Source organism: Neophocaena asiaeorientalis, unplaced genomic scaffold (assembly GCF_003031525.2).
Source record: "Neophocaena asiaeorientalis asiaeorientalis breed wild unplaced genomic scaffold, Neophocaena_asiaeorientalis_V1.1 scaffold72, whole genome shotgun sequence".
In the NCBI taxonomy this organism is placed as follows: Eukaryota; Metazoa; Chordata; class Mammalia; order Artiodactyla; family Phocoenidae; genus Neophocaena; species Neophocaena asiaeorientalis.
In genome coordinates, this window is record NW_020185336.1 from 8,023,609 (window position 1) to 8,044,481 (window position 20,873).

The following is a 20,873-nucleotide window of genomic DNA, read 5'->3' on the forward strand; positions in this document are numbered from 1 at the left end:
GATATTATGAAATCTCTTCTCCAGTGTTTATCAATCTAATATATACTGATCTAAAGAGCCAAGAGTAGAAAAAAAGGTGGACACAGAGAATGATAAAAAAAAAATTCCCAGGTTTTAAACTCTGCTTCTTCAAGATTGTTGGGACTTAAAGGGGCCAATGAATAGCCCCGTGACAGACAGCCTTCTAAGATGGGCCCCGAGACTTTCTGCCATCCCGGGATACATACCTGTATAATTGCCAGGACTGTAAATACCTAATTAGGTTATATTATATGGCACAGACAACGTTGAGAAAGGGAGATTATTTGGGTGGACTTGACCTAGTCACATGAGCCCTTTAAAAGCAGAGAGGTGTCTCTGGCTGGTCACAGGATGGGTAACCAGAGATTTAAAGTATAAAAGGGACTTGACCCACCATTGTTGGCTTGGAGATGGAGGAGATCACATGGCAAGAAATGTGGGTGGCCCCTAGGAGATAAGAGTGGCCCTAGCTGACAGCCAGAAAGGAAATAGGACCCTGTAACCTATAGTCCTATAATTGTAACAAACTGAATTTTGACAAAAAAAAAAAAGGAATGAGCTTGGAAGCAAATTTTTCTCTGAAGCTTCCAGATGAGAAATCAGTTTTGGCAACACCTTGATTTTAGGCTTGTGATGTCATGAGCAGAAAGCCTAGCCATGCCTTTCTGAACCTCTGACTTATAGGATTCTGAGCTAATAAGTGAGTATTGCTTTAAATTGCTAAATTTGTGGTAGTTTGTTACACAGCAATTTAAAAAATCAATACAGATTTTGGTATCTGGACATGAAATGCTACTATAACAAATACATAAAAATGTGGAAGTCTTTTTGGAGTTGGAAAGTGGAGACAAGTTGGAAGAATTTTGAGGAGCATGATAGAAAAAAGACTAGAATGCCTTGAACATACCGTTAGTAGAAATATGGATAAGATGTGGCTGATAAGGGTTCAGAAGGAAGCAATGAACATATTATTGGAAACAGGAGAAAGGAGGATCACTGTTACGCAGTGGCATAAAGCCTAGGGATTTCTGTCCTGCAGTTAGATGGAAGACCTTCCTAAATAATGAACTTCATATGTAATGAACTAAGAAGATTTCCAAGGTGTTGAAGATGCCACCTGGTTTTGTTTTTTGGGTTTTTTGTTTTTTTTTTTTTTTTTGCTACTTATAGTAAAAAGGAGAGAGATAAATTGAGGGAAGAACTGTTAAACTAAAAGGAACCAGGACTTGATGCTTTGGGAAACTCTCCATCTATCCTAATGGCAAAAGACTCTAGAGTTAAGAGTTTATTTCCAACAGCATGGCATAGGGAAAAGACTGAAAGTGTGAATGTACAACCCTTTGTTATAGCCTCGAAAAGATCAAAGGGTCAGTGTATACATTCATATAAGCAACACTTCCAAGAGATAAGTGGTGTTTCTCATAGATATTCTCAAACTAGAGAGCCTCAGAGAAGTTTAAGGGCAATTTCTCACAGCCACATCAGCAGGAGGCCAAGAGAGAGAAGGGTTCATCTCAAAAAGACCTGTGTTTATTGGCTTTTTTCTAACAAGGTGAATCCCTTAAAATCCACAAAAGCCCACTTGGTTCTTGGGGAACCAAATGCTCTGGGGAGCAGAGGGAGGGAGAAAGACTGATTGGTCTAACTGGATCCCACTTAGACTAAAATGACTTAAGATATACTGTCAGTTTATGTAATGTACCACTGGGGACCAACTGAATTGTGAACACAAACAAGAAACACTGTGGCAGCACTCAGTCATGCAGTGACATTCAGATGATTTCAAATTGGTTTACAACACTTTTTTACATTTTTATAAAATGGAGAATATGGAATATAAAAACTCTCATAGACTCTTTCGACCTTAAAAACATGTCTTTGAACCTCTCTGAACACCAGTTTGACCTCTGCTCTAAAATCCGCCCACCCAGTTCTCTCACTGCAAGCATCTCTGCATAGGGACCACCTGCAGCTAGAGCTGGAGTAGCCCCATCTGGCTGAGGACCAATCTGTTGAACTACTTCCCACCTTCGGTTTTGTGGTTCTCTCAATTACTAACTCCTAGAAATGTGATCTTGCAGTCAAAGTTTGAGCGGGTGTTTTTCTTTTAATTTTTGGTACTTTTATTTGAAAATCTGATGAAATACCCAAAATATTGGCGCCATAAAACCTAGTAGGTAAATTAACTATCAGGATATTACAATGGTCAAAAAGAAAAGATAGTTAAGGTGTATTTTAGGTAGAAATGACTCCAAAATAAACTGGGGGTTCAGACTTTATCTTCTGAATATTTAACCAGTCCTCTGAATGATATTGTATGAGTAAAGAAATGAATGCAGTATGGGAGAAAAGAAAATAAATCAAGGATCATATAATTTAAAAATATTCATAATGTTCCTTATTTTGTCATTAAAATTTAGAAATGAATATTAACATAGCTTATTAACTGATTATGACCTTCTAATATGAGTCTAAATGTAGGGTCAGCTCTCAGTATATGAGTCAGTAGGTGACAGAAAAGTAGGATGGTAATCCAAGAGGCTCACTTTTCTGGTTTCCATGTCTTTTAAAAGTGAAGATTTCCATTAGAACTTCTTTTTTAAAAGTGGAAATTATGGAATCTTCCTACTCTTTGTCAGGACACAATTTTAAGAAAAAGTCAGATGGAGGGGAAAAAATACCCTAGATGATCAAGAGACAGATGTATTTGTTTTTCTGTAAAAGATTTCCCAGTAGGCAGTTTTAAAAGTCTTAAAAATTAACTCCAGGTGTCAATTTTTGGCTGCATTTTCTGGCTAGGTCTTGATTATTCACAGTGATATGATTTAATTAACAGACACCTATACAATGCTTGCTATGTGCAAGGCACAGTTCTATGTTCATTTAATCTTCTTAATAACCCTAAGGGGTGGGTACTAATATGATCTTCATTTTATAAATGAGGAAACAGAGACACATAGAGGGAATATAATTTCCCCAAAGTCACATAGCCATTAAGCAGTGCAATTAGGATTTGAACCCAGGAGGTCTAACTCCATCGTTCATGATTTTAAACACTGTGCTGTGCTGCCCATCACGGTGATTGCTGTTTGCTATTAATTTTGTGATTAATCAATTTTGAGAAAACTTGGTTTCAAACTGTTTGCTTTAGGGTAATTTTCATGGCTTTGATCCTGTCCTAGTGTACTCAGAACTGTTAAATTGATAGGTAATTGATAATTTAAAATCTCTTTAGTAGTCTGCTTACTAGGAGTATTTCTTTCATGTTTTACAGGTACATGCAGTCTGTCTTATTAATATTCTCTCAGGATTTCTCTCCTTGGGTTAATGAACCACTATAGCCAAACGCTTTACAAGAAGCCAGACCATTATGGTTTGATCACAGTTGAAGTGTCAAGTATAAGACGTGTTATGAGCAGGTTAAAAAAAAACAAAACAGCTTCATTGCCTCCTTGGTGTTGCTCTTTTGTTAAGTTGATTGAAGAAAATATTAACGATTTTGATTGTGATTTTTTTTTTTTTTTTTTTTTTTTTACCTCTCAATATCTTATTTCACAAGAAGAAAATTTCCACAGGCTTCCAACATTGCATCTGCCAACCTATCAGAATCTGTACCCACTCCCTACCTTCCCTCCTTTCACAATGCATTAAGTATCTGTACTCCTGTCTATGGCCAGCCCCTTCACTTATGCACAGAATCCTATTCCCTCTCTCCTACGCAAGGTCATCCAAATCTCTCTCCCACCACCACTTCCCCCTTTTATTCTAGATCTTTCCTATTAACCTATAAATATACCATTCTCCCTTGTATCTAGAAACACACTCTCCCTTGACCTCATGCCTCCCCTGTTAAGAAAATCTCACCATCCTGTAGCCTCTACACACTGTCCTCGCTTCATCCCACCCATTGTCGCTTGAGCCATTTTGTCCCTCGACTCCAGCAAAGCTGTGCTTGTCAAGGTCATCAGTGATCTCCATGTTGCTAATTCCAGGGGTCTGTTCTCAGTCCTCACTTTACTTGAACTATTAAGATGGAAGTGATCACTGCCTCCTCTTTGGAAAACTTGATATTTAGCTTCTAGGAAGCCATCCTCTGTTCTTTTATCTCACTGGGTTCTCCTTCTCCATAAACTTGGATGGATCCTCCTCATCGTTCTAAGTCTTGGAGTTCCCTGGGGCCTCGGTGCTCTAAGTATGTGTACTTTCTAGGGGATCTCAACCAATCCAGTGTACTTCATATGCCATTTGTATGCTGACTCAAATTACCAATTAATATCTCTGGTCTAGATTTCTCTCTTGAACTGCAAACTCACACATCCCACTGCCTCAAATCTAGTTTGACCCAAATGTAATCTCGTTTTTCTCTCCAAACCCACTCTTTCCCCCATATTCCTTTTCTCAATAAATGGAATCCTATTCTCCCAGTGCTCAGGCCAAAAGCCTTGATATTTTGACTCTTGTTTTCCCCCCTCACACCCTATACTCACACCCTTACCTATTGTCATGAATAGAAGGCTCTGCCTTCCCAATCAGAACTATTATAAACCTCTTACTCTTCTAATTCATTTCTCTGCCTCCTCCCTTTCTCTTCCCTCCCTCCCCCTCCGTCGATTTCCCACGCAACAGGCAGAGTGATGCTTTTAAAAGGTATGTCAGATTATGTCATTCCCCGCATTACGCTCAATATCTCTTGGATCTCATATCCTGCGACTTCCCCCATCACTCCTCCTGCTCCAGCCATCACAGCCTATTTCTTCCTCCTCGAACACCCTAGCACATGTCCCCTTAGCCTTTTGCACTGGCTGTTCCTTCTGCCTGGAAGAGTCCTACCCCCGATGTCTGTATAACTCACTCTCTCACTCCATTCAGGGTCATGCTCAAATGTCATCAGAGAGAATGTCTATCCTTGACTACCAAACTTAAAATAACATCCTCCTTCCTTGTCACTCTGTCCATTTACCCTACTTTATTTTTTTCTTGGCATTTATCGTTCCTCTGACATATCTTTATTTATTTACTGACTGTCTTCTCTTTCTCTTCTAGAATGTAAGCCCTGTAAAAAGGGGGGATTTGTCCATTTTCTTCATTGTTTTATCTCCTGTGCCTGACACAAGGCACTCAATAAATATTGTTTGAGTGAGTGAATTTAATGATTGAGCAGAATACAACTGTACTTTGATGTTGAGATATAGAGGAAAATATGCCAAACTAGGAGGCCCTAACAAGGTGGATGACCTTGGGCAAGATATGTAGGCTCTGCAGGATTTTCCCTCCCCAATTGTAAAATGAGGTGTTTGAATTAAATGATTGCTAAAATCACCTCAGCTCTAAGAAGTCATGATTGAATGACTCTGAGGTTTGATTACTTTTCACTTTTCACTCTCCCTGACACTTCAGGCTTTGAAATACAACATCCTCAGTATATATACTCCCTTTTTAATGAATAGTGAAAAGAGAGAAATTAAACAAGATTACAGACAAATTCATTTTAGCAATATCAACATATGACACGATCATTATGTAATACTTCAATGCCCAGACTGAAAATAGACCTTACTCCTAAAGAAGACATAACAGTTATTTTTAAATCCACCTGGAACTTCAGTTAAGAGGGAGATAACTAATGTGTTTACACCAGAATACTTTCTTGGCTCATCATGCTCTAAGGACATAAGACTACATCACGGCAGAAAATAGCTATTGCCAATTCGAGTAGGTAGCTCTGCTATGGAAAAAATGCTCACATAAGTGACCAAAGTGAAATCACCTAAAAGATTCATGTTATTTACTTACACATATAGACATCACCTACTTCCAAATAATTTATAATAAAGGCACTAACGTTACTGTGCTAGATATCTACCCGTTGGGGCATATCTACTCTCCATCCTGCTCTGTGTCCCAGGGAGTTGTCCTGTAGAAGGCTCCCTTGCCCTCTGGCTTCTGATTGTGTTCAGTCAAAGTGGAACACTAGAGATGAGGATGAGGGAGGAGAGTGAGGTTGGGAGAGCTGCTCCCCCAGCTCCTGGCCCTGCAGAGTTGTATTGACTAGCTGTGTCCTCCACCAAAGGTCTCAGCCCCTGTCAAGTGGCCCTCCCCACACAGCCTTCTCTGGCTCTCAGTAAAGCAGCATGGCTACTACATGATCCCTTGTGATTGCCCTGCATTCTAACCTTCTTTGTCATTGTCCCCTTATTACATTCTTCTGGATTTAACCTAATTTTGAGTGTGCCATCTGTTTCCTATTAGGAATCATTAAAATAGAAAATTAGTAAGAGAATAAGAGACAAAAAACTAAGAGGATGGGAATATAGTTATGTCAGCAAACCAAGACTAAAAAGGGATGCTGTAATTGAACATGGTTAAAGTTAAAAGGAAGCATTTAGCTCTTATTTGCTAATAATAGACAACATCTAGCACATCAGGAGCTGGCAGGGGGAGGGAGGCAAACCACCCAGAAGAAAGCATTTTCAATAGAAGTTATACTGAGTGTAAATCAAGCCTTATATGATATTGTGTTAACCTTTATAAGGCCTATGGCATAAAATTAAATCATAGCTCAGTGAAACTTTTCTACAGAAAGTGAAAGTAATGCATGCAAGGTGATAAAAAGTGAAAATGTTATATACAAGGATATACAGTATTTTTGTCATTTAATTTGATATGGGAATAGAGTTTAAAAACTTCCAGAATGAATAACAGTCATGTCCCTTGGATATTCCTTCTAAATTTTGATTTTTTTTGGCCAGACTTTTAAAACATCCTTTTGTATTTATAAAGTCTTTTATGTCCATTGTAAATAGTTTGGAAAATACAATCAAGCACACAAAATACAATAAATATCACCTGAAATCCTAAACCACTAGCAAAAGATTCATAACAATGTTCATATATTTTTTTTCTATATACACAAAGATTTTAATTTAACTAGATGATACTGCATATATTATTTTTAACCTGATTTTTTTCATCTATCAATATATCTTGCATATTTTCCTCTGTATTCCTACCACATAATTTTTGGTGTTTGCATAATGTTTCATTATGTGAATAATTGCATTTAACCAATTTCTTATTTGGTGGTGTTACAATATTTCCAATTTTTTTACCCTTTTAAGGCTGTAATGAACATACCTGTATATAAATCTTTGCATAGGTGCCTGCATATTAATTCTTAAACTTTATTTCTTAATTCTGAAGGCTTTTGCTAGTTAACTTCCCTATTTATTCTTCAGAAAGAGTATGACAATTTATCCTCTTACTCTAGGTAGATGTGCTTGTTTATCAGATTAGAGATTGGTGGCAAAAAGTTTCAAGTTTAGGACAATGAAAATAAGTAGCTGAAATACAAATAGTCTGAATTGTGGACTGAAAGGAGATCCATTAAATTCAAATAACCAGGCAGGATGGTGGAAAAACTGACTTTCTGTTTTTAAAAACCAAAGAACTAGCTTTGATTTCTTACCCGTGTAGAGAGTTTTCCCATCTTTGCATAAAGAATGCCCTGCAAAATAATTATTTTGGAGCCAAATTTTTTGCTCAGAAGCTTCAGCACATCCTGGATTGAAGCCCACAGAGATCTCTATACCACAAAGTATAGAAAAGATAACATTGGCTGAAAGGTTCTGAGGATGGAAGTGACCAAGTGTCCACCTTCAGCCCAAAAAACCTTGAATCTGGCTTCCATGGGCAATTTGACTTAGAGATGTACCACGCCCTTGTGCTCTTTTGGGATTAAATATACCTCTATACCCCACATGACTAAATGAATTGGTTCACTGATGTCTGTGGTCTGACATTATTTTCGGTCTGGATACTTTATTAATAGTTTTGGATTTATATGAATTGATATAAGAAAAGTACTGTGTGCAGTGTTGCCTTTCCATATTCTTTTCCACTGGAGTAGTTTATCTTGTACCTCTCATCTGCAAGGTGCAATATACTGGATACAAATAAATATTACAGTATAAGGCATGTTCCTTACCTTTTGGAAGTTCACACAAGTGTGTGAAAATTTACTTGGCAAAATACAAATGATTGTCAAATAGATCGCATAGAAGTAAGAGCCAGACTTCAGTTGGTGGTGACTTTATGTGATACAGGCTCATCTACATGAAACACGTGGGAAAAATTTAAAGTAAAAGAATGACTCTTTTTAATGAAGAGGCCCTGCTGTGTTTTCATGTGGAGCAACAACACTTTTTCTGTGGGTACATATTCCGGGCCAAAGTAGAAAAGGTGTGAGATGCGAGGAATTAGCTAAGTAAATGAGAATCTAGAGAATGGAATAAAAATCACTCTGCCTCAGTGGTTTATGAGGAAGGCAACTGGATATTCTGTACTTCATATTTCATGTATTTTGTATATCTGGTTAAGAATTATGACATCCTGCTGAATTAGAGCCTTTGGAGCCTTTGGAATAATGACCTAGGAGCAAGGTACAGAAGATTGCTTGAAATCAGAGACCAAACTGTCTTCCTACTCTAATGCTTTAGTCCTAACTTTCTGGTTTCTATGTGTAAACAATAAATTCTTCTTCCATGCAATTATAATTTTTGGACTGAAGGAATGAAAATAATTGAATGGTTATGTAATATTAGTCCAAGTTTTTTAAAATTAAACTCTGATATGCTCTTAATACCATAAATGCCATGTTTACTAATGGAGTTTTTAACTGGAGACAAATTGTTTGGAAGATTACAAAAGTAAGGTGGGATATAAAAATGATCTTAAACCCTCTGAAAAGATAGCACAGCATTACTTTGGCTCATAAATCTATATAGAGAATAGTTTCTTCAGTTTGTTTACACTTTTATTGGCTTAACTCTACCAAAATGAACAAAATATGGGACTATGAAAGAGGACTATCCAGTACAAATCAGAGATAACAAGCGGAGTTGGGGGATAATGAGGGCCTATTTTGGTTTTCAGAAAAGTAAGCTTTTTCTAGAAACCTTATCTGCAAGTCTAGAGGAGACAAGCTTTAAATTCACCTCTTACCCCGTGTGCTAACTTTCTGGTTCCTCTATCGTTGGAAAGTTATAAGGATCACTCAAAAAATCTAAACAGTAGTGTGTTTAAAATCTGTGTCTCAACAAATGTTCCAAAAGGCTAGTTAAATACTCTTAACCTTAACTTTAGTTTGAACCTTACAAAGCCAATGTTTTATGACACACACTTCCTGCTCTTATTAATTGATGGAAAGTAATGGAACTGTCCTTAGGGAAATGTTTAGTTTTACCATCCTGCAAATAAAACTGCTGGCCTGGTTCCCATCCATAACTTTGTTATTCTCGGACCAGAGACCAGAAAGTGCTCCCACTCACCTAATGATGATCACTTAAGCCCTTCTATGTGTTATTTACAGTACAACATACTAGGGGTACAAAGATGAATAATGCAGATCAATATGGAAAGTATTATGCTAAGGATACATAAATAGTGCCTTAGAAGGTACACCTAGTTATGTCTGGAGGAGAGGGGAAAGGAGGAAGGCTGAGAAAGCAAAGCTACAATTGAGTCTTAAATGATGGACAGGAGGGATTTAGCAGGTAACAAGGCAGGGAAGAGCATGCCAGGCATGTAGTAAATGTCCAAATATATCAGTAACAATCCAGTGTTAGACCCTCCTGAAAAAGAATCAAGGAATACAAGGCAGAACAAAGAAGGGAGGGTAATAAATCTTAATTAAGGATCACTGGTGTGCCAAGGATTGAGCGAACATTTTCTTTTTTCAAAATATTTTTGCTATTATTATTATTTTTAATGAAAAGATGAAATTGGAGCTAGGAGCTCTCTCTCTCTTTCTCTTTTTTTTTTTTTTTTTTAACTATTTATTTATTTGGCTGCATCGGGTCTTAGTTGCGGCACATGGGATCTTTTGTTGTGGCATGCAGGATCTTTTGATGTGGTGCACAGGCTCTTCACTGTGGCATGTGGGCTCTCTAGTTCTGGAGCGAGGGCTTAGTTGCCCTGCAGCATGTGGGATCTTAGTTCCCCGACCAAGGATCAAACCCGCGTCCGCTGCATTGGAAGGCGGATTTTATTTATTTATTTATTATTTTTTAATATTAGGGGTTTTTTTTAACATCTTTATTGGAGTATAATTGCTTTACAATGGTGTGTTAGTTTCTACTGTATAACAAAGTGAATCAGCTGTACATATACATATATCCCCATATCCCCTCCCTCTTGCATCTCCCTCCCACCCTCCCTACCCTACCCCTCTAGGTGGACACAAAGCACCGAGCTGATCTCCCTGTGCTATGCGGCTACTTCCCACTAGCTATCTGTGTTACATTTGGTAGTGTATATATGTCCATACCACTCTCTCACTGGAAGGTGGATTCATAACCACTGGACCACCAGGGAAGTCCTACTAACATTTTCCCTAGAGGATTCAGAGGAAGATTCAAGGAGATGGCATTTGTTCTGGTCTTAATGGTAGAATAAAATTAACAGGTGGAGGAGGAAAATGAAGTTATGCTGGTTGAGAAAACTGCAAAAGGCAGATAAACATGAAAGTGCATGATCACCTTTTCTCTTCTATTTACGTTCACACTCTATAGATCTTTTCCAGTCTTGTAGCATCAAATAGCATTTGTAGCATTTTAAGTAGATATCTCCTTAATTTAGACCAGCCCTGAATTCTCCATTGAGCCACCCATCTGTACCTCCAGATGTTTATTTGAAATCTCTACTTAAATGTCTTACAGTCACATCAATTGTTTAATGTTTAATACTGAGCCTCCTGACTTTCTTTTCCAAACCTGTTATTCCTTCAATTTCCCATCTCAGTTATTGGTACCATCATCCAACCAGTTGCTCTAGCAAAAACCTAGGAATTATCCTGGATTCCTTTTAGCTTCAACAGCCATGTCTAATCCTTAAATGAACACTCTGACTCCACTCAAAAGCACATCTCAGATCTGAATAATTAATTTCCTAGATCCCAGTGATCATTTTTGCCATATTCTCTTTGGTCTCTGTTTCTCCTTTGCTCCTCTACTATCCATTCTTCACTCAATATAGCCCAAGGTATATTTTAAAAATCTAAGTCACATTATATCACTCTTTGCTTTAAACTCTTCAATATCTTTTTTTGTTTTGTTTCTAGAACTAAATCTTTGCCTAATCATCTAGCCCCCATCCAGCTTCCCAAACTTACCTCCAGTCTTAACTCACACTACCTGCTCCAGCTGTGCTGTTTTCTTCCTAATTCTGAACATGTGCAAGGTCGTTCCCACTCAATACTGTTGCACCTAAAGCTCTCATTTCCTGCAGTGATCTCCCTCATCTCTTTCCATGGTTGTCTCACTCTCATCTTTCAAATTTTAATCCAAATGTCATTTAAAAATATGCCTTCTAATGGTTCTACACAGATTTTTCTACATCATCACCATACTTATTTCCTTCTTAGAATTGAACATGTAATATTCTTTTCATTCATTTACTTGTTTATTTTCTCTCTTTCCGAAACTCCCAGCTCCATGAGGCAAAGGCCTAATTTTTCTTTAAGCACCATATCCCAAGTACATAGCACAGTATCTGGCTTAAAGCAGATGCTCAATAAGTATTTTTTGAATGAATGAATGCCAAAGTCAGTAGTTTCTTAAGACTGTAAATAAGGGTTTGTAGAATCAGAGACATTACATAAAATAAGGATTGAATTTGCTTTGATCATTGGGAAGTCACTGGCAAGAGTAGTGAATTGGGGTGGAGGCAGAGGTAGGAATGTCATGGGTGAGGACCAAAATAAGAGATGTGAAATTGGAGAAGAATAGGTATCATTGACTGAAAGGGAACAATGAAGGGTGTGGTGCTACAGTCTTGGGGGTCTAAAGAAAGTCCTTTAAAATTTTTGTTAATGGGTGAGATTTGTGTAGATTTTCATGTGAGGAGAAGGGAGCAGCAAAGACCAAGAGGTTGAAGTTACAGGGGAAAGAAGGGTAGGTGATGGAGTAAGGTTATGGAGTTGGAATTGGGGAATAGGTTCTGGAGCCCAGGTGAGGGTTGCCTTGGAAAGAAGGAAGGACAGCACTTCCTCTGAGGAGCAGGACATCAAGGAAGGAATCTTTTAGGGTCTGTGTTTCCTCTGATAAAACCGAAGAAATAGAGGCAGGTATGGAGTTTAATATAGTGAATGGGTTTTGAAATACCACCATGAGCAATCGAGAGGCACTGGCCAGGAATTCATAAAAGGAATGCTGATTGTCAATAAAGATTCAGCTGAAATCATCAATTTGGTACAGTTGCTGTTGGAAGTCCCAGGATAATAAATCACAGTTTCTGCAGTGTAGTGGGAGAGAGGAGCAAGGATACTAATTAGCAAAGCCTTGTGGTGAGGGCTGTACTAGAGGAATAAAATTATATGACCTGAACACAAAAGATGATGGGGAAGGGCTCGTAGGTTCTGGTCATAAGATCGATGGCTATAATTGAAGCTTTTGGAATTGGAGCTGTTCTCCATGGTGGTAGAATCCTGGAGGAGGAGGTAGCTCACTGGAATAGAGGAAGTCATAGGACTCTGAGTTGGCAGGTCAGAGGGGCTTCAGACTGCAGTTGCGTAGGAAGGTAGAAGGAGTTGTTCTGGACAACAAGTCCTATGTGTCTGTGACTCACATATCTGAATTCTCAATGAATATTTGAGAATGACCTGGAAGTCCACACATGCCAGTGATAAGGACATGTAGAGGGTGATATAGCCAGATATTGTAAACATCAAAGGAAGAAGGCATTGTACATGAGAGGGACAGCATCAGTGTCTCAAAGTAGCCATTAACAAGGAAGAAAATGCCCGAATCATTCCCCAGCCTCTACCAGAGTCAAGGATGGAAATAATTGGTCCTGAGATGCCAGGAAGCCTCAGGTGTGATATACTTCTAGGGCCTGCACAGGACACTGTACCAGATGGTGTCAGTGATCTGAGGACACCAGAAACCTGGGGTTGGTATGCTTGTTGTCAAGGGACTGTCAGCAGAAGGACCACTGACTTCCCTCCAAGGTCAGTGCTGGGAGTAAGCAACATTATTGGTCTGTCAGAACCCAGAGAAAAATGCCCTTTAATCCAATATCTGTTCTTTTGAAGTATCTTCTTTTTCCCTCTGGTTATGAAAGAAATATATATTCATTGCCCAAAATAAGGTAACACAGAAAAATGCAAAGAATAAAGATCGCTTATAAACCCAGAGGGAGATAATATAATGGTTGTTAACATTTCCATATCTGGCACTTAGAATGCGTTGGCATTTGTCAGTTAGGACTCTGAAATATCAGTCAGTGTTTCCTTTTTCTCCCTTTCCTACCCTTTCTTTCACTTTCCATCTTGGTGTGCTACCTTTCTAGCTTCATCTCTGTTCTCCCTAGATTCCGATCTCCATCATCTCTGGAGTAGAATCACTTTACCTTGGAGCCATCAGTAACTCATTAAGCATTGAATGGATGTCACTGGTGTGACTGCTCGTGTTGCAAGCCCTGCCACAGAGTTGCTATGGCTGTGACCATGGTACTGGGATGCCTCTTTTGGTTCTCCCAGGTGTCAGAGCCCATGCTGCTGGGCAAGTCTGGAAACCACTTGGCTTTTCATATTCATTTCTCAAAAGAGAAAATGCCACCTTGGGGATGAGGCTAACCCATACTCTACCAAAGCCCCTCTGCTGGTAGTCACTCACTGCCATTCACCATTAAGGTACTGTTTTTTACCAGCAAGAAACCACTCTCTTGACCCAGACACAACATGGCAGGCCAGAGCAGTTGAATGGTCCTCTGTCAATTAAACATAAACTTCAACTGCCCCATCACTAAGGCAATAATTTTTTTAGCCCCCTAAAAATAGCTTATGTGTGCTTCAGGTTTTCTCATTCTGCCTCCATTCCCAGAAAAAGGAAGTAAAACATGCCTAGTGAGGAACAATGCTTTCACCTTTTTGAGCCTGATAAATCTGTCCTTTATGTTACCACATGAGTCAGAGCTACTATTTATCACAACCCTGCGAATTTTTTCTTTTCCTCCTTCCTCCCACCTATCTCCTGCCACTTCCCCAGAAGCATAAAACTTTCAACATCCTGCTGTCCATTAGCATAAATAAACTCGTGCTTTTAAAGTAAAAATAGGTTTAATGCTATATTTGTTAAAGACTACATTACCATAAGAGGATAAAAATATTCTTGAGTAACAGGTAGATCATATACTTTAGAGACAATAACATGCTTTTATTGTGGTTCCCTGAAAGCCGATTATTTTAGCCATAGATTAAAACCTTAGGTCTCAGCACAAGTTACATTTCCACTTCAGAAACTGTTAAAACATGCAGCTTCTCAGGACATGTATTTTTGTGTTTTAACTTATTTTTTCTGTTGCCAATACACTGTAGGCAGATCTAAGAGATAAAAAAGATGAAGGGTCATTTAAACTCAATATTTGCTATATGAAACAATGGATAATGTTGTTATAACTTTGTTTCTTGTTTTTAACATACCTGTTGTTAATTTAAATTTTATGTGATATTTATGCAATAGATAAGAAAATACTGGGCTAAAAGAGAGCAGAAATGGCAAGAAATGGAAATGAGAGATCTTCAGCGTCTGGAAGAACTGAAGAAATTAATGGCTGAACAGTCAGTAAAAGACAGAGAAAGGTAAAAGAAAAAATTTTAATTGTGTGGTAATGGAATTCTGTAATGTGTTAGGTGAATGGAGTCTTCCGTAATGTGTTAGGATAAATAATATCAGAGGGAGCATTTTTCTATACTTAATGTGTCCTTACAATATTTATATTCATAAATGAATAAAATGATACTTATAATGTATTTTAAACTCTCATATTCATACATGAATCTCTAGTTTTCCATTTTGTTCCTCAGAGAGCTTCCTAGTTAAAATCCTCACAGAGGATTTCATAGTATTTGATTGCCCACTGTGTGTGTGAAATAATGCTGGCTGCTGCTGTGACTTAATATTTTTACCCAGAAGGAGGAAACCATTATTCAGATAAAAAGTCATTTACTACGACTGAGGCTGAGGAAGACAGTACGCAATTATTCTGTGCTCTGTGGTATTCATTCTAGTATACTTAAGATGTACCCAGCGGTATAGGAAAAACCTGAATTCTCTAGAATGACGCAATTTTAGAGCTGGAAAGGACATTTGAGATCAACTAATCCAGTTTCCTCATTTTATGAATGAGTGCACTGAAAAATTAAAATTATTTTTCTCAAGGTTACTACATCAGTCAGGGTCAGTGAGGAGACAGAGACAACATGGTAATTAAGATAGGGAAAGTTTAAGATAAAGAATTATTAATTCTAACCAAAAAAAATCTCTGTTATATAAAAGGATAAAGAACTTTAAAGAATGCTGCAGGGCTGAAGGGAGGGTTCTCATGGAAGGAACAAATTTGGAGGTGGGGCCTCCCTCTCTGTGGTTGGGATTCAGACCTCAATGTAGAAGGTGTGGTGGTGGCCCACCACATGGTGGAGAGGTTCTTGGATGGGCTCATCCAGAACTTGTTGCTAGTCACGGGGCAAGCAGGCAACACCCTACCTGCTTGCAGGAGACCAAAGCTGGAAGTCAAGCATTGCGATGGGAACCTCAGTGGGAACCTGACCATGGGAGTACCTCTGAAATTTGATGGGAAACTGGCCACAGGGTGCAACTGAACTCCACAACACCACTGGGTGTCCGCCACACATGCTGCTGGTAGCCACGAAGCAGGAACAAGAAGGAGTAAACACTGGAACTAGGAAGGAAAGCCCCTGCCTTCTTCAGCATCCCTCCTGTACCCTTTTCTGACATGGCTAAGCATTGTACCAGCTGCAGAGAAGAAATAGTTACAGGGTCCAAGTCTATTTTCATAGAGCAGACAATGAAGGGAGATTTGGAGCTGAGAGACAATAAAGTGGTAACTGGCATAGTTATCTAGTTTAGCTAGCTCCTGAGTAGATTTTCACAAAAGATAAATTAAAAATAGATCTTACATTTCATAACATAAATCACAAGTTTTCTTTACAGTTCGTCAGTGTAAAAAAAAATTGCACGGAACTCTTTATACTTTCTGCTCAATTTCACTGTGAACCTAAAACTGCTCTAAAAAATGAAGTCTACTAAACTAATAAAAATTGCATTTTAGACTTATCATAACTTAGGATGACATAACTATTTTACACAACAAGGTTCACTTATATCTAGGAAGCTTCCTTTGTGACCCATGTGACCAAGCTTGCAGAGTGAATCTGTGGTTCCACACAGATGCCATGCAGTTCCCAACAACTTTCTGGATAAAATTCACATGATTTTCCAGGTATCTCAGGATTTATAATTGAGTTTAATCTATTATGAAGAAAGCCAATAATATAGCAAACCTAGGGCTCAAGGCTAAGAGATGAAACAACCAGTGAGAAATCAGTTAAACAAGCACAAACCAAGATATAGGAGGATACCAGAAGGCAGGCCAGGCCATGGGTCAGACAGGAACAAGCAGCTAAATACTAAAGGCAAGGCAAATGTGGGGGTCAAAAGGCTGGTTGGATAGTCTGAAACTACACTGGGGAAACAAAAGAGAGCCACAGGAATTAAAGGGGTAGGTAAAAAGGAACAGATGTGAAGTCCCAGCATCTAGGAGACATGCTTCTAGTAAAATCTGCCCTCATAGCCAGGAAGTTTCTTTGATTACAGAGCCATTTCAGTTGTGTGTTTCTTGTCCCAATAATTATCAAGCTGACTCAGCCTCTACGAGGCTCTGTTTTGTCCTTTGTAAAATTGAAGTGGATAACTTTTGAGGGCTAAGTGAGCTATCAACTTTTAAGGGTTTATGATCTGTGTATTCAACTCATATGAAATGTTGTAGATTCAGATAATTATAAATCCAACGCTTGCATGCCAGTGGGAAATCAGTGAGGAAGGCCATTAAAATATCCAGATAATATATCAGAAAAGAATTCTCAGAAAATTTTGGATGATATTGTAGATGAAAGGACAGTCCTCATTTTGTGATTTAGAGAGATGGAATTTAACATGCAAAAATGATGATAGCTTTTGCTTCTGACAAGAACCAGAAGTTGTGTTTGTTTGTAACCATTCTGATGCTAAGAAATGTGGTTGATTGGTTAAAACGTATTTTTTCTACTACTGAAATACAATTCACAAGTCTCATGTGTGATATTTTAGCTGTAGGCACATTTTTCTCATGTCAGAATAAGAAGGCTTGAAGCAATTTCCAGATCTGTTAAAAACACACATACACATAGCCTTGAGGGTTTGAAAAGTTCTGTTGTTTATTTCCTTTTTCTATTTTCTAATTCTAAGATTAAGTGTCTTGAAAACAATACTTATAAATTAGCACATACATCAGGTTGAATCATAAGGAAATTCCATTTTTGTGGGTCAACAAATAGTTAAGTATTGGCAATCTTATGAAGTTCAACATAGTAAAGAGATATAGCAATTCCTTTTATTTATTAATTAGATTTCCCATCTCAATCTATTACAAGCTATCTTTTACCCTCATCACTTTTTTTTAGGTTAATTAATTAATTTATTTATTTATTTATTTTTGGCTGTGTTGGGCCTTCATTGCTGTGTGCAGGCTTTCTCTAGTTGCGGCGAGCGGGGGCTACTCTTCATTGCAGTGCATGGGCTTCTCATTGCGGTGGCTTCTCTTGTTGTGGAGCATGGGCTCTAGGCACGCGGGCTTCAGTAGTTGTGGCATGTGGGCTCAGTAGTTGTGGCTCATGAGCCCTAGACCGCAGGCTCAGTGGTTGTGGTGCACGGGCTTAGTTGCTCCGCGGCATGTGGGATCTTCCTGGACCAGGGCTTGAACCCATGTCCCCTGCATTGGGAGGCAGATTCTTAACCACTGCGCCACCAAGGAAGTCCCAACCCTCATCACTTTTTAAAAATTGTTTTTGCCAAAATTTCCACTAGCCTCCTAATGCCCTATTTTCCTTTCTCAACATGCCAAAGAGGTTGAGGCGGAAGACTCTAGAATCAGGTTGTGAACATTAGAATCCTGGCTCTATCCTTTATAGCTGTGTAACCTTTGGGTAACTTATTTCACTTTTCTGTGCTTCAGTTTCTTCATCTGTAAAATGAAGACATAAATAGTATCTACGTCATAGGATTGTTACAAGGAGTAAGTGAGATGCTAAATAGAACACACAGCAGGAACATAGTGAATATTCATTAAATATAATGATTACTATCAATTGACTTTTTAAAACATGAGACACCATCTAACATAATTTGTTTTCAAAATATTTAAGTATTTAAGATACTTTAAATAAAATGTGTAAGAATGAGGACACTCATAAAAAATAAAATGTTGGGAATTCCCTGGTGGCCAAGGGGCTAGGACTTGGCACTTTCACTGCTGTGGCCCAGGTCCAATCCCTGGTCAGGGAACTAAGATCTCTCAAGCCACGCAGCATAGCCAAATAAATAAAAATAAAATGTTAAGGTTAAGGAAACAGTGCCCCTTGACCACTGGCCTCATGCAATCTGTCCTCTAGAAGTTCTCTCTGTTATCAGTTGTTTAATACATATACATACAAACTATCTACATACACCTACATAAAAAACGAGTTTAAGAACAACAACAAAGACCCAATACATTTTACAATATAATACTGTTGTATTCGCTCCAGTTGCCATAACAAAATACCATAGGCTGGTGGTTTAAACAACAGAGATTTATTTTCTCACAGTTCTGGTGGCTAGAAGCCCCAAGATCAAGGTACCAGTATGGTCTGTTTCTGGTAAGAACTCTCTTCCTAGCTTGTAGACAGCTGCCTTCTTACTTTATCCCTAGAAGATGGGAAGAGAGACAGCAAGCACTCTGGTGTCTCTTCTTACAGAGCACTAATCCCATCATGAGGGCCCCACCCCCATTACCTCATCTAAACCTAATTATTTCCCAAAGGACTCATCTCCAAATACCATTACATCAGGGTTTAGGACTTCAACATATGAATTTTGGAGGAACACAATCAGTTTATAGCAACCATTTGTGTAAAAACAAAAAACCAAACAAAAAACCGATTTATGTAGGTACAAATTACCTGTTTATTATTAAGTACTATTTATTGTTTGCTGCTAGCATATAAGGCTTTTGTGCCAATTAGAAAAGGTGCCCCTTTCCTGGGGAAAAGTACATAGATCCCCTACAGGGAGCAGACAGATTAGGAAAAAGACAAGACGCCCCTTCTGAACCATGGAACACAGCTTCACAAGCAGAGGCAAAGCTGGACATCATATCCCCTTTTTACTCCTGGTTGAGTATCACTTTCTGCAAAGCACAAACTTCAGAATGGGTATCCCTGCAAACAGACCTACCTGATTCTTTAAAAATATTACATATTATCCATGTTTCTTCTAAAGTTTAGCCATCTGGGATTTCTTTTCATAAAAAATTGGAGCAAAATGTCTGACTTTCATATTTTGGTCTAAACTGATAGGTATCACGACACCAATTATTTAATGATTCATCCTTCTGCACTGATTTGAAATGCCACCCTTTATTATATATTACACTTCTAACTGTGCTTTTATATTCATATGGGCTCTTGATTAGATTAAATAAAAACTGATCTATATTTATATTTCTACATCAGTACCATGCCGTTTTATTTATTCTGTTTTGCTATCTGATAGTACAAGGGTTCACTCATTGTTCTTTTCAAAAATATATTAGTTATTATATCAAATTTCAATGCAAAAAATCAACAGATTTTGAAATTTTGTTAGGGAGCGCTGACATATATGCCACATTTAATCTCCAGTCTAGGATCATCCTTCCAGAGTAGCTCTCCAGTTCAAATCTTCTCTTAGGTTCTTTAGAAGATTTCATAGTTCCCCCTCCCCCCCTCTGGTGAAGGCCTGGAAATTATTTTGGAATAAGTAGAAATGAGTGACCAAGGAGCCGATTATAAATTTTCTTTAGTCGCTATGTGAGAAAAGTGTCTGAACTAAGAAGTGGCAGTGGGAATGCAGAAGTGACAGATGCTTATAAGGTATTTAGATCAGGTAAAATATGGTGATTCATTTCACTAGGGATGGTGTTTAAGGGAAGACAGAGGAAGAAACATGATTCTGAATATTATTGAGCTTTTTCTGTCCTCTTGGGTTGAAAGCTTTTAGTTATTTTGTTTTTGATCTCTTTTATTTTCTAATATATTCAATTGGCTATAGGTTTTTATTATCTGTATATCTTTGGCCACTTTCTACAAGGCTTGAAATACGTCTTTATTATTTAATTTCTAAATAGTTTACGTTTCACTTTTGATGTCCTAACAATAAATTGGTAGATATTGGGGTGCTTGCCAAAGACAAGGTTGATGGTAGGTTTCAGTTTCTTCTACTTTTCTATTTTTTGTCTTTTCATAAAAATGTGCAAAAATTCATCATGGTTTATGGGAAGCTACCAACACTGCTACTTTTAACATAATAAAAAACTCTTTATTGAAGAATAACGCGTATATCACAAATTCCCCTCTTTTAAGTGTACAATTAAGTGATTTACACTTAGATAAAGTACATTTATATAATTGTACGACCATCACAATAGTCCAGTTTTAAATCATTTACCTCACCCCCAAAAGATTTTCATACCTATTTGCATTAAGTCCCAATCCCACTCCCAGCCCCAAATGACCACTGATCTATTTCTTACTCAGTAGATTTGCCTTTTCTAGACATTTTATATAAATGTAATGCATCTGAGTTCTTTCCCTTAGCATAATGTTTTTGAGGCTCATCCATATGGTAGCGTGTATCATTCGTTCTTCTCCTTTTTACTGATGAATAATATTCCACTTCAGCATTACTTTTTTTTTTTTTTTTTTTTTTCCCTTAGTGGGCCCT

General features: G+C 38.0%; 1 protein-coding gene across 1 annotated transcript in view; it reads left to right on the forward strand.

Annotated features, from left to right (window-relative positions):
* Window positions 1–20,873, forward strand: part of CCDC148 (coiled-coil domain containing 148) — a 253,020-nt gene that overhangs the window by 186,843 nt on the left and 45,304 nt on the right. The window contains exon 12 of the mRNA XM_024735924.1: window positions 14,538–14,656. Coding sequence (XP_024591692.1) covers window positions 14,538–14,656 — 119 coding nt within the window. The remainder of the gene's footprint in view (window positions 1–14,537; window positions 14,657–20,873) is intronic.